The 14,878-nt window shown below is 43.2% G+C and overlaps 1 protein-coding gene across 1 annotated transcript in view; it reads left to right on the plus strand.

Moving 5' to 3' along the window:
* DPYS (dihydropyrimidinase) overlaps nt 1–14,878 on the plus strand; it is a 45,568-nt gene that overhangs the window by 25,533 nt on the left and 5,157 nt on the right. The window contains exon 7 of the mRNA XM_081918872.1: nt 1,277–1,419. Within this exon, the coding sequence (XP_081774998.1) occupies nt 1,277–1,419 (143 nt within the window). The remainder of the gene's footprint in view (nt 1–1,276; nt 1,420–14,878) is intronic.

Raw genomic sequence — 14,878 nt, forward strand, 5'->3', positions numbered from 1 at the left:
TTAAGCATATGTGGTCCCGGGGTGCAAAGATCCACCTGGCGCCCCTCCCCCCCCGGTTGCCTAGTCCCAGGCGCGCAGGAGAGTGGACCCAGCTGGCCGCCTCAGCTTCTCGTTGGCTCGGTCGCCCCCAAACTTGCGGTGTAGCGCCACCCGCAGCAGAAGAACCCGCCACAGCGCTCCAACCGATGGGCGGGCTCTTCCCCAGACTCAGCTCTCGGGCCCCAGACTCTCGGCCCCGTACCCCTAGCACCTATGAGTAAAACGGCCCTGCTCAGACACCTCTTTTACTCTCCGTAGCGCACAGGACTTGAATTAGATACTTTGAAAGATACGAACTTACTGAAAGAGAGACTGCTATGACACATGCTCTGGGAACTGCCTGACTTGACTACTCTAGCATAATCTGTAAGGGGCTGCCTTGAAGGTTGTTTGGAGGCTACAGTAGCTCCAAAATGTAAAACTGTTTTCTTGTGCTAGCTCTTTGGATTGTACCGCACCAGTCTCATGTGAACTCTATTGGTTAAGCAGTTCCTTTCTGAACTAGATTCAAGGTACAGGTGATTATGAATCAACTGTAAGTTGGTTTCTTACGGAACCAGTGTTGTTGTTGCTGCTGCTGCTGTTGTTCTTTCACTTCAGAATTGTTGTATAGAACTGTGGGCTATGAACTTTCTGAATAAGTGAACAACAGATGACTGAAATTCATTTATTATCCCATTCACTTTGGAGATTGATGGCTAGCAAATGGAATTACTTTATTTGTTATTACATTAATATGCCGCCTTTCCATTAAGGAGCTCCTGGTAATGTGCACACCTCTCTCTCCCCACTTCCATTTTATCCATGCAACAACCCTGTAAGGTAGGTTAGGCTGGAATATAATGATTGTCATGAGGTCACCCGCTGGGTTTCGTGGCTGAATGGGGATTCGAACCCTCCCAAGTCCTAGTCCTAGTCCAGCACTGTAACCACTACACCACACTGCCTCTTTGTTCATTCCACAAATGAACAGATAGTTTTAAGGAGCAAGATTATCAATGTTGAACTGGTTATTCCCCAAAATAATATTTCTGTTACAAAGAGTTACATCTTAGGTGCTATATTTGCGTACATCAGCATATTACTGGGAGTTTACATTTTTTATACTGAAATTTTCTGCCTAGAGGTTTTCTGGGTAAGGTTATTCCACCCGCACTCCTCAACAGAGAGTGAGTTTGCTTGCAGTAGGATTATGTATCCCCTTCCTTGCTGATGCCTATTTTTGGTTTCTTTGCAGCATAGTGGCAAAATGGATGAAAACAGATTTGTGGCAGTCACCAGCACGAATACAGCTAAAATCTTTAACCTGTACCCAAGGAAAGGGAGAATAGCTGTGGGCTCTGATGCTGACATTGTCATTTGGGACCCCAAAGCTACAAGGTATGGTCTATGAATAATCAAATCGCACCTGTCCATCCTTCTAGGAATGCATTTTGAAGATATAAATCTTGATGATGGAATGATGCCCCATTTGAATTATTCACAGGATATATGGTGCTAGCCACAGCATATCTATGCAAAGGATTTTGCATGTTTTAAAAATGTTCAGAATGTTTTAAAAATAGTTACCTGGATTGCTGACCATGTAGAAAAAGCATAATTGCTTGTACTTTTATATTAATTGCTATTTTCATGAATAAGACCAGTGATTCCGAGCATTCTCTAGGCTAGCTCATGCCCACATAGTGATGCCCAAAAAGACCTAAATGATGTGCCAAAAATTATCACATACTTTGCTAAAAATACATTAGACCAATTACCCATGGCATAGCTAGCCATTTTTAAGCCCAGGTTTTGTTGTTGTTGTTTAGTTGTGTCCGACTCTTCGTGACCCCATGGACCAGAGCACGCCAGGCACTCCTGTCTTCCACTGGCTCCCGCAGTTTGGTCAAACTCATGTTTGAGAACACTGTCCAACCATCTCATCCTCTGTCGTCCCCTTCTCCTTGTGCCCTCCATCTTTCCCAACATCAGGGTCTTTTCCAGGGAGTCTTCTCTTCTCACGAGGTGGCCAAAGTATTGGAGCCTCAGCTTCAGGATCTGTCCTTCCAGTGAGTGCTCAGGGCTGATTTCCTTAAGAATGGATAGGTTTGATCTTCTTGCAGTCCATGGGACTTAAGCCCAGGGAAAGGTCCCAATTCTGTGCTGGCCTCTCTCCCTGGACCAATTCAGGCTCTTCCAATAGGCTGCTGTTCTCCAAGTGCAGAAGAGGACTGGGGTGGCTAAAGTTGGTATCCACCTACCCCCCCCGGAATAGTCCTGTTTCTGCTATCTGCCATCCTAGATAGTTTCTGCTATCTGCCATCCTAGATAATTACAGAAATGCATTTCTCTTTCTGGGAGAGTTGTTCACTGAATAAGATATTTGTTGGGTGTGTGTTCATTTCAAAGCTCAATCAATACTTTATGGAAGAAATGCAACTTCTGGCTTCAGTTCTGCATCTGCACGTAGCGTGTTTTATCTGTTAACTTTGGAATGAATGGGGATGAAATGATGAGCAGCTTGTGAATGTTTAAATCTGACTGGTTACGTGACCTTACATTTCTCCAGAAGAGGGAGCACATGGCCTAGAAGTCATGGAAAGCCAACAGGCAGCCTTCATACTGTGTGGTGATAATTGGCAGTTATCTCAAGAGTAACCATGTTTCAGTCATTTCAGAACGATAATGATGGTGATGATTAGATTTATTATTACAATGCATTAGTCACTTTTGGGCCACAGCAAATCGAAGCGACTTACAATGTTTTAAACAAAAAGCAAATGCATACATTAAAACAAGCCTTAAAAAAACACATCTAAAAGGCAATTCTGTTTTTTAAAAACTAGATTAAAACATCTCACCCACACAAAAAGGCCATAGAGAATTAGAAGCCAAAGAGCTGATGAAAAAGGAATGTTTCTGCCTGGTGTCTAAAGATATGTAACAATGGTGCCAGATGAGTCTCCCTGGGGAGAGCGTTTCACAAGTAGGGAGCCACAACAAAATGCCGGTTCTCATGTTGCAATAAGCAACATAGGCAGTCTGCCTCTTTCTGGCAAAAAGTACTCATGCAAGCTGTCACATAGTGGTCCAGTGATGAGCATGTGTGTGCCACACTAGGAAGGAAAAAAATGTTAAGAGGACCAGAGCAGGTATCCTAATATAATACTATGGTTTCTGTCTTGTTTTCTAACATTCCTTTCACACTGCAGTTCCTGTTGTGTTACAGAACTATAGCTTTTGGCTGATACACTGGCATGTCACACCAAATCTCGTTCATACCAGTGTGCATTGTGTTGCACTGTAACAAAGACCATTGGACAGAGTTACCCCTCCTTCACACTTTCGGCAAAAGCATGCTTCTGTTCCCCAATGATTCCCCCCATGAAAGTGTCAGGAAAGAACCATATCCTAGTAAGGGTAAAGGGACCCCTGACCATTAGGTCCAGTCGTGGCCGACTCTGGGGTTGCAGTGCTCATCTCACTTTATTGGCCTAGGGAGCCGGCGTACAGCTTCCAGGTCATGTGGCCAGCATGACTAAGCCACGAACCAGAGCAGTGCACGGAAACACTGTTTACCTTCCCGCTGGAGCGGTATCTATTTATCTACTTGCACTTTCGAACTGCTAGGTTGGCAGGAACAGGGACCAAGCAACAGGAGCTCACCCCATCGTGGGGATTCGAACCACCAACCTTCTGATCGGCAAGTCCTAGGCACTGGGGTTTAATCCACAGCGCCACCTGTCTCCCTGTATGCCAGTATACCTCCCTAAATTTCATCACATTGCACTCCCAATATTTCAGGATAATGGGATTGCAAACATCCCCCCCCCCAAGTAATTACTAATACGGAAACGAATGCTGAACCTCCACTAGATTTCCAGAAGTGACTTCTCTGTCATGTGGAAGTGGAAATACAGTGCAGAAATTAGCAGTGAAATGGGGAAATTTAATATACCACTGTGGGCATGAAGCCTTAGTTTGGCTTATTGTACTGTGTAAACCAAGTCCAAGTTGTTTGCCACACAGTTCCTAGTTTAACCATGGAACAAAAAAACAAAACAAAAAAACCAGTAAGATTGAAGTGAGCCATACTTCCCAGCTCAATTGTTACGAAAGGAGGAGAATTCACTTTACAGAAATCAAGGTTTGGAGGGTGTGAGGGCATCGTAGGGGAAAAATAATTAAGCTATCCCTTAACGTTGAAATTCCAGTTACTCCCTTGACAGCTAGCACATTTGGAAGAGAAACCTTCAGCATTGCTTTAGCATCCTTTTCTACATTACAAAATACAGAATAAAAATGCAAGATGTGATGGCAGCCTAAAGCGATGGGCAGATGTTGATACACGACTAGAGAGAATTGGGAGGCTTTCATTGGAAGCCTTTGGAGAGGATGTAGACATCTCTGTGAAAAATGGTTGGGGATATTATGGGACCAGCAAAAGAAATCCATATACAATCAACTATGCTTGACATTCGGGGTTAGCAAATAACACACTGAGTTCAGGCTGCAAACTTGTTTTCTTTTCTTTAATGCCTGATACAATGATCTGCCGCACCAGCATATAAAAGTTTAGGACTGGGCATAATGATCCCCTTTGCGTAACAACACAATGTCATGATTTATTGCTCTGCAGTTAAGACAGCCAGCTAGCTTTCAGCTTAATGCTAACCAGGTTTCCTCAGAAGTAAACCCAATTGATTCCAGCAGGACTTTCCAAAATCCCTAAGGCTGAAGCGCAATTGTATGTAGGCATAATTAAAAGGGGAAATAAAAAAAAGTGAAGTTCCTGTTACCCACTCCTACGTTAGAAAGGCTGTTACTTACATCTCTCTCCTTTTATTTTCCATTATGTCAAAGAGGTAGTCTCTGGAATTGAGTCACCTGCTGAAAACATTTGCAATTAAATACCCTGGCAGCAAAGGGGCAGCCTCTCCAGCAGGCTTGCAGAATCAAGCTGTAGTGTCACAAGGGAAGTGATCTGAGAAAGCGTATTTGCAGTTGGAACAACTTTGCTCTGTATCTGTTGGTCTCAGATCCTGTGTCTAACTCCCGGGTTTGGGTGTTGTAGGTGAAGCAGGAAAAGACAGAGTAAGTGCCTGGTTCAGGCCTTCACTCATCTCCTTTGCTCATCACAGTCACTTTATTTGTATGCCATTTTTCTACAAAATCATGCCCAAAGTGCCTCACAAAATAAGCATAGCAATTCAAAACAAATACTAGAAACAATTTGAAATAACCATCTTTACAACAAAAAGATCAGTCCGTGCAACATTGTGTGAAATAATAAACAAACATAATTTATTATTACTATGAGCCTTAATAATGACTCATCTCGGCTCGTTCACATCACACTATGGTTTATTGTGAAATCTGACCTTTTTTGTGGCTTCTGACCTTAAGTGGCTTCGGACCAGTATACCTGAGGGAGCATCTCCACCCTCATCGTTCAGCCTGGACACTGAGGTCCAGCTCCAAGGGCCTTCTGGCAGTTCCCTCACTGCGAGAAGTGAGGTTGCAGGGAACCAGGCAGAGGGCATTCTCGGTAGTGGCGCCAGCCCTGTGGAACGCCCTCCCGTCAGATGACAAGGAAATAAACAGCTATTTGACTTTTAGAAGACATCTGAAGGCAGCCCTGTTTAGGGAAGTTTTTAATGTTTGATGTTTTATCGCTTTATTATTACAGATAGGTAGCCGTGTTGGTCTGCCATAGTAAAAAAAAAAAAATCCTTCCAGTAGCACCTTAAAGACCAACTAAGTTAGTTCTTGGTATGAGCTTTCGTGTGCATGCACACTTCTTCAGATACACTGAAACAGAAGTTACCAGACCCTTCTATATAGTGAGAAGGTGGGGAGGGGTATTACTCAGAAGGGTGGTGGGAATGGGTGATTGGCAGATTATTATTATTATTATTATTATTTATTATTCTGTGCAGCAGGAATAATGCTACAAATAAACTATGTTGCACTCCCGGTTAAAATATGCTTATGTGGCACAGTTCTGTACATTTCTACTCAGAAGTAGGACCTATGGAGTTTGATGGGTCTTGCTTCCTGATAAGTATGCAGAAGATTGCTGCCCAGATTGAGTTGATTTTAACTAAATATGCCTCAAATTAATGTGCTATGGATCGCAATAGGCACCCAAAAAGTCTTTGTTACAATGTCGATACAGACCACACACCTTAGGCTGAATAATGATTAAGAGTAAACTTGAAGTAATTGCACTATAATATGACAGGGGTTTTTTTAATTTAAAAAATGCATTTGAGGGAGGATGTATTGGAATGCAGTTTTAAAATGTATGAGAGAAAGAATTGCCTTCCCCCCGTCTATTCAGGAAATGCCAGTTCTGAAATATTCATTAAATAGCACTTAAGATATCAAGAAACCCTTCACTTTGTGGTATTTATGAATTGCCAAACAGCTTTTTTTCACACTTTGATATACATGACACCTTAAATTTATCACCTGTAGAGTGATGGAGAGCAAACCCAACAAGAAAGATTGTGTTGAGGGTGAAATGTTCTATATTTCACTCTTTACTCTATTACTTTGACCAATGTCATGAAAACATGTTGTTGTTTTTTAATTAAACAACCACACCCAGTTTATTGGGATGAACCAAAAAGTCTTGTGGGGGGTACTGCTTTGTGATATATTGAGCTCTTAGAGTGCAGCTGGATGAATCTTTAAGAGAGCCGTGTTTAGAATCAGTGATTCTCTTAAGAGCATTACCAGTGCAATCCTATGCATGTCTACCCAGGAGTAAGTTCCCAAGAATAGGGTTGCACCCTTAATTGTTTAGCCTTTTGACTAGCAAGAGAACGTATGAATGAAAAGTATTGAATCTGAGTGACAGCAGGCAATATATGCAAAAAATAATATTTTTTTTGGTACATTTATATATCACTTTTTCTTCCAAGGAGCTGAAGGTGGTGTAAATGTTTCTCCTCCCCAATTTATCCTCACAACAACCCTGTGAGGTGGGTTTGGCTTAAAGATAGTGGCTGGCCCAAGGTCAACCAGTGAGTTTCATGGTTGCCACTTTGATGTTGCAGTCTGGAAAGGGATGTGGATGCAGAAATCTGCTTATTTGTCTGCTTCCTTTGCTGGTCTGACTCTGAGTCCAATTTAGATCTTGTCTGCCCTATTTTTTACCGTAAGCACTAGGCACTCTCTTCTTCTGTATAGGCATCCTTAGGAAAGTCCTGGAACTTCATCAGTGATTCAGCAGATTCATCAGTGATCCTTCCCTCTGTTTCCTGTTATGCCTGATCTTTTGCCTTTCCCCAGTTTTCTTGCACTTAACAGTTCAGTGTGTTTTAAAGGACACATGCTGTGTTGAAGCAAACACAGCCCTTCCTCTTTTTTTTAAAAAAGGCAGCAATTTAAAATAGCTGCAGCAGAAACATGGCCGCAAAAACAGGAGATACTGTGGCAGGAAGAATGCAGACAGAGGCTAGAGAGCGATGTTGGAGGATGGGAAAGGAGGCTGGCTCGTATTTTTATCAGCCTTACCTTACCCCAGCTTTTTCTGAAATGTATGTGGGTTGTTGCAGTGGGGGAAATGATGGGCAGAGCAGAAGAGGTAAAGTCAAAATCAGAAAGAGCGCAGTGGCCGCTGCGAAGGTAGCAGGCTGTCAAGATTTGGGAGGGGGACTGGGTGCTGGCTGCCCTCCCACCCATTTCTCCCCCCTCCCCCAACTTCATATAAATGTACCTGAATTTTGCAGACTCACCTGCAAATGCTAGACTTTGTGCTTAGTCTCTTCATACACTACCAAAGTAAAACATGTAATTAGGTCTCAATGTAATTTCTGTTTCAGTAAAACAAGTCTTTGCAAGCTTTATATTTACGGCGCAGTATGTTTTAGGCACACTACTATTATAAACCCGTGGTCTATAATTCTGTAATCTTGTGTGCGCTGCCTGGAATTGGTGTTAGTAAATATAACAGATAATGGACAAATATCACTTCCTTAGTATATTGTGCGTATGTGTTTAAATTTAATTGTCTGCTACTATTTCAAGATACAGGAAATGAAGAGAAATAGGTTACTGGTTTTTTTACTTATTGCGCCATTGAATTAAGTGCAAGACTTTGATTTCCCTAGGAATTTATCCATGTAATTTCATGAAGGAGATTTTACGGCATTGCTTTTTTCTCCTCCTCCCCACAAAGGAAGATCACACGCTTTCAATCTGCTTGCCCTTTTATTTTGGTTAAAAGGAAGAACAAAGAACGAAGCCACAAAAGTCAGCTGCTGTGTGAACACAGTGTGCATTTCCTCTGACATGCAGTCTCACAAAACAGCTACTTTCTGCAGAGAGAAAATTCCAAGGAAGTCAAAGAAAGCAGTGCCATGTTATTTACATATCGGTAGCTCTCCTGTGCGGAAGACTCAAGTTCCTTGTTCCTTAGAGGCTAAAACTCACCTTTCCCATATTCATCCTCATTTCCCTGTGCTGTCTCCTTTAAAAAACAAAAACAAAAAAACCAACCAATGTTTAAATTAATTTTATAAGAAAGTGCAGGGGGTTCTATTTGCGACCCTTGCCCAAGCTTAATTATATCACTCCTGTTATGGCCTTCATCAACATGGTACCCTCCAAATGTTACAACTCCTATCAGCCACAGCAACAAGAGTTGCTGTTCAAAACACCTGGAAGGCACCAGGTGGATAAGGGCTGCCCTGTTGGGCTCAGTAAATCCCGTATCTGACTATTGTCCACTTCCTGTGCTCAGGTGCACTAGTAGTAAGGTTGGCCGAAATAGGCGCTCATGGTCATAAATTACAAATTGGCAGCTGCAGTTTCGTTCAGAAGCTTTTGCCATTAGCTGAGCAATCAATACCAGCCAGACATTCAAAGCAATTGCAGGAACTTCCAGGAGCTTCCTGGCAATGCTCTGCAGCAATGAAGTTGTCAGTGATAACAGAAAACAGTTTGATGTGAAACTTTTATCGAGCTGAGCCCTCCAGAACTGTCAAAGCTGTTTTTTAATCAGAGACTGTGCTGTTCTGCTTCGTTTGCATGTCTACAGGTACTTTCTAATTGTTGTGGGTGTTGCCTGGGGTCCAGAAAGCTAGCCCAAACTATGAAAGAGCTTTCTTTTTCTAAAGAGGGGTGGTGAAAGAGACAGGTGTGCTTCATCACATATACAGCATTCCTCGTAGAGATAGGGATCATGTAGCCCTCCAAGATGCTGTTGAACTACAACTCACATCATTCTTGACCTCTGGCCATACTGGATGGGGCTGATGGGAGTTGGAGTCCAACAACATCTGGAGGGCCACAGATTCCCCATTCCTGCCTTAATATGTATTTCATGTACACACAGCAAACAGACAGCTTCAAGTAAAGGGTCACTTATGTTTGGAAACATGGGACGTGGGTGGCCTAGGGCCTAGGGCTAGCCGATCAGAAGGTTGGCGGTTTGAATCCCTGCAACGGGGTGAGCTACCATTGCTCGGTCCGTACTCCTGCCAACCTAGCAGTTCAAAAGCACATCAAAGTGCAAGTAGATAAATAGGTACTGCTCTGGCAGGAAGGTGAACGGTGTTTCCGTGCGCTGCTCTGGTTTGCCAGAAGCGGCTTAGTCATGCTGGCCACATGACCCGGAAGCTGTATGCCGGCTCTCTCGGCCAGTAAAGTGAGATGAACGCTGCAACCCCAGAGTTGTCTGCGACTGGACCTAACAGTCAGGAGTCCCTTTACCTTTACCTTTATGTTTGGAAATAAATCAACAAATCAACAAAAAACATTTGTGACAGACCTAGTGAAAACATCACTAGATGTAAGGCCAAGGTATCTTACCTATATACATTTATATCCATGAAAGAGCACTCAGTATACTTTGTTTAAAGCAGGCTGCTACCCTCCAGATATTTTGGACCATAAATCCCATCATGGGCTGATGGGCCTCAATAGTTTAGGACCACCTGCTCTTGGAAAACACATTTGTAATAATAAAAACATACAATTAAAAATCAAAATTAAAACATGTATTACTTTGTAAAGAGTTTACATGCCCAAATGGCCTCTATTTAGTTTACAAGTATAAAATCGTTTATAAAATCCATGCGTAGTTAAAATGCACAATAAAACAATTCCATCGAATCATTCAAACCATTCATAATTAAAATTTACAATAAAACAAGTCCATCAAAAAGCATAGCAATTCAAACTATTAAAAGATCAATTAAAACAATTGGATCAGGAAGTTTGAGTTCAGGGGAATGCTTGCCTAAACAGCTGTGTCTTCAAGAGCCAGTGGAATGCCAGTACTATTGGTGCCTCTTGTATTTCAGCAGGGAGCCCAGGTGGTGCTGCCCTCAGTGTTGGCTGAATCTGTGATAGGTGGCAACACCTGTAATAGGCAACAAAATATGCTGGCAGTCCAAGTGTAGAATGCCCTTTCTACACAGATCCCACCTGTACTGACCTTGGACATGGAGTTGGGCAGCTTTGGCCTCACTGACTGCTGTCTTTTATTATGGCATTTATGCTTCCTGGTTTCATGTAATCTATGTTACTGCATATTATACTGTAACCCACTCTGGAGTTAGATTTTTAAAATGAAGAGCGGGCTATAATAGTTTTGGCAAATGGTCATTCCTCGTTGGTAGGACATGTGCTTTACTTGCACACAAGGGGCCAGATTTGTACCTGAAGAGCCCTGTCGGTGGAAGCACTGCTCTAGGACTGCTGCTTGTGCAACAGCCTTCCCCGCTCTCCTACCCCCATACATCCCTGAAAGTGACTAGGGGTGGGTGGGTCAAGAACAGCACACAGGGAAGGAAAGTGGAAGATCATTCCATCTGGCAAACTGAAAACCTTACACAGGTGGAACGTTCATAATAGTGAGATTGAATTCCACCCAAGGTCCTGGGATCATCCTTGCCTTCTCCAGACAAAGGAGACAAAGGAGTCATGGGAGAGGCAAGGGCCAGTTGCCAAGAGTGTCCAAGCAGGGTTTCCACACTCTCTTCTATACAGTTGGCCAATAGTAAGTAGGCTGTGAGCCCAGTGAGGAATTGCTAGTGAACTGTGAAGATGTTTGGGATATTGGGGAGATGTGGAGAAGGCAATGGGAAGAGAAACTAGGCTGTGGCCTGGCAAGCCATGGTTTGCATGATTGGCTGGGAGATGACTTGAGCTTTAACCATGGTTTATTAACCAAACAATGGTTGACGTTAACTGTGACTTAGTGTTGTATGCAAGCAAGGCTGCTGCCAGTTACAGTGGATATTTCTGGGCTTTAGGGACCAGTGGTCATCTGGGTGTAAACCAGCTTCATCCACTTGTTTGTGCAGGCTGATTCCAGTGATTCCAATTCTGTATTTAAAAAATAGTTCGCAAGTTTAAAAACCCACACAAACCTCTCTCAACTTTTTAATGATACACTTGGGGTTTATTTGTTTCTTGACTCGCTTTGCATTGTTTCTGAATCCATAAATTGAATGTGCCAGTGGATTTTATATGTTCCCTTCCCTAAGGATGTTCTGGAGATAATTATACTCTGGTCCTGAACTCCAAGCATTATTAACTATTGTGACAGGAGCGCAAGACCAGAATGAACAGTGTGGCAATTATGCCGTAGCCTAAGACAGTGTACCTTGGGAAATGTAGAGGACTGCTAGGCCCCAAATCTGCTACTTGTGCTAGTTGGTCTCTCGGGTATGGGGAATCTTTTTCAGACCAAAGGCCACAATCCCATCCGAACAGCTTTCCATTGCTGCACGCCCATGGTGGGCAGGGCCAAAGATGAAAGTGGGTGGAGAAATGAATGCAAATTCTTTCCATACCCATCCACCCTACTGTCTTCTACCTCAGCAGCCAAGAGGCATTATCAGAGGTCAAGGACACATTCCCACCAGGCAAAAGTGCTTGTGGAAGTGGGGGGGGGGTTTAGGGGTATGACCTTGAGAGGGCTAGATAGGCATTTAGATCCTGGGCCTGAGGTTCCTGCCCCTTGCCCTACCTGTAACACATTCTGCCCACTTCCAGAGGAAGGAGCCTAGAATCTGGACTCCATGAATCCCTAGTGTACCTTTACTTTGGATTCTGATTTTAAGCTGCTTTGAAAGTCTGTTTTGGTTGAAAAGCAGGGGCACCAAGGCAAACGAGGAAAGCTACAAAATGACAAAAGGGTCTGTTCACTATATCAAGGCTTGTGTTTTATTCAGGAGCACTTCAGGCAGATGAATGAACTAAGCCTGATCATTATTTTTATGCAAATGTGTGAGGCAACTTAGCACATAGATTCATGGCATGATGACAGGTCAGATGCAAATTTCCACTTAGGTTGTGCGCTCAGGTTGTCCTGCTGTAAGGAACGCAGATGGATCTGCTCCATGAGCCACCATTTTGTGCCCAGCTCCCATGTGTACTTGAAGGAGGGACAAAGCAGGGAAATGCTCCAAGGACCATCTGACAAGGCTGAGATCACCCAACTTGTTGGTACATATTGCCTAATATCAGTGGGCAATGTGGCACATGTCAAAACCTCACCTTTGACCTTCAGAGCAGTGGCTTTCTATTCCCAGAATTCCAAGCAGGTAAGCTGGAGGGCTTCAGTGCTGCCTTAGCTGAGGACTCCTAATTTGTGACAGGCAAGAGCTCTGAGTGGAAGGGAGGATGGCTCAGTCCCAAACACCCTCTGCCGCCTTTGCCACCAGGCAGGTGAGCTGCAGCAGTTCCTTGACTGAGGGTTATAAATTGTGAGGGATAAGCAGCTGCAGCAGCCTTGAGAGGTAAATGAGTGGACCTTTAGTAAACTAAAAGTGTTCCTGTAAGCATGAAGTACATTCCTATTTAGAGCAGGGTTCCCATGACCTTTAGTCCATCTTTAAAGCTCAGAGGTAAATAAATAATAGATCTGAATTGGGTCCTGTCCGCACTGAGAATGAATGACTTTTGTTCACAGAGTTAAAAATTGTGTTTCAGAATTGCTGCTGTATTGGGTTTTGGTTTTTTATCAGGGTGGTTGAGAACTATTGACAAATTTGATGGATATAAGAGAAGACTGGTTCATTTTCTTGCTTTCCCTTTTACCTCTTCAGGCCTAGAGGGGTATATAACTGGCACCCCCAAGAGATGAGCCTGCATTTAACGGTGATGGTTTGGGGAAATAGGTTACCTCCTCCAAGCCTCCTAAATAAAGAACAGTTCTTCCTCCTGCTAGAGCTATCTTTGGAGCAAGATTGATCAGAGCTCAGTTCTGGCATCTGATTTTAGCAGGCTTAACCTTGGAACATATGGAGGAAGAAATGATGGGAGGGTTCCTGAGCAGGTGCAGAGTGCATTTTGCTGTGAAATCTGCTAGTGTGTTTGTACACACACACGTGTGTGTGAACACACATATTCAAGAAAAAGCTAATTTTGTAGAATTAATAATAATACTATTCTTGGTATCTTTACAGCAGAAAACAGCATGCAGAGAGAGAGACAGGATCGCACTTGCTGTGCTTACTTTGCTTATTGGGAGGAGGGGGAATGAAGGGGATTTAGGAACAATCAATACTACCGTTCTTGCTCCAGAGAGCTGGCAATAAGCACACTAGTTGCAATGGCAACATTTACTTATAAAAGAATAAAAGGTTTAAATGTCACAACATGCCAATAAACAATGATTTAAAAGCAATAAAATGGCTTCGTAGCTTAAAATGCAACTTTACAGAGGCATGGGGCAGGGAGGTGCAATGCCGAATTGCACAGGCTAACTTACCTGCCTGTTGCTTGGAGCACGTCCTTAATTACTATTGTGGTGATGGAGGGAAGAGGCTTGAGTTGGGTAGTTGCCCAATACAGGATTGTAAGGCGGAATCTTAGAGATCCAGTTTTGTGATGGGGGGGGGGGAATGAAAGAATCTGGAAGATCACATGCAAAGTAGCAGTATTTCCCATCTCACAAGACTCAGAGGTGAGTGAGATCATGGACATGCCAGAGAGAGAGATATGTAAAAGGGGAAGGAGACACAGCTGTTAGGAAGGGATAAAATGGCAGTGCTGAACTCAGGCTTGATGTGACAGGTGGGGATATGGTCGCAGCTTTACGTTAGACTCTTGGTAGATGTGGTTAGTTGGTAAAAAGTCATCCTCTTATCAAGTATGGCAAGCAGTTTTAATAGCAGTGGCTCATCATCTGCCTTCAGGGCGAACACCCCTCTGCACAACCATTGATTCCCTGCAGTTTTGTGAATGCACTTGGTTTAAAAATAGAGGGGGGGGGGAAATCTTCCTCTTTTGGAAAGACTCTGGTGAGTGCCTTTCTGCTGAGGAGTTCTGACAACTTCCATTGCAAAATAACACACATAGTTCAAAGCCAAGGAAAATGTGAAAGGGTGAGTGTAGAGGGAGGAAAGGAGAGTCTGCCTGAGATAAAGCCATCTCCTGCAGCTGTCTACAGAAGTAGGGCATCTGAAAATCCGTGGCGTGGAACAACCTGCAAGGTCACTTCCAGACAACCTATTTACTGAGCATTCATCCCGATTTGTTTGCACAAAGTTCATAGGGAGGTTTATTCAGCATTCATTGTGATTTGTTTGTGGGGACATAAACAGTGTTGTTTTAAGCAATTGTTATCCCACATTTTGGGGTGCATTTCTTTTTTACTACAAAAAGTCCAATTTTGGGGAAAGGGGGTGCCAAATTCCCTTTATTTGCACAATCTGAATTATACCAGTATGCAGTTGGATCTCGCATGCAAACCCTTGTGTTATAAAAAGATGACTAAAACTAAGGTGCAGTGCATACCCATTTATAGAAAATGCTGTATTATTAAACCTCACCTTGATTCTGAAAGGGCTTTTTCACAGAGGGTCTGGGCTTGGAGCAGAGTGTCACTACA

The sequence above is a fragment of the Podarcis melisellensis genome, assembly GCF_964234715.1.
Source record: "Podarcis melisellensis genome assembly, chromosome: 7".
In the NCBI taxonomy this organism is placed as follows: Eukaryota; Metazoa; Chordata; class Lepidosauria; order Squamata; family Lacertidae; genus Podarcis; species Podarcis melisellensis.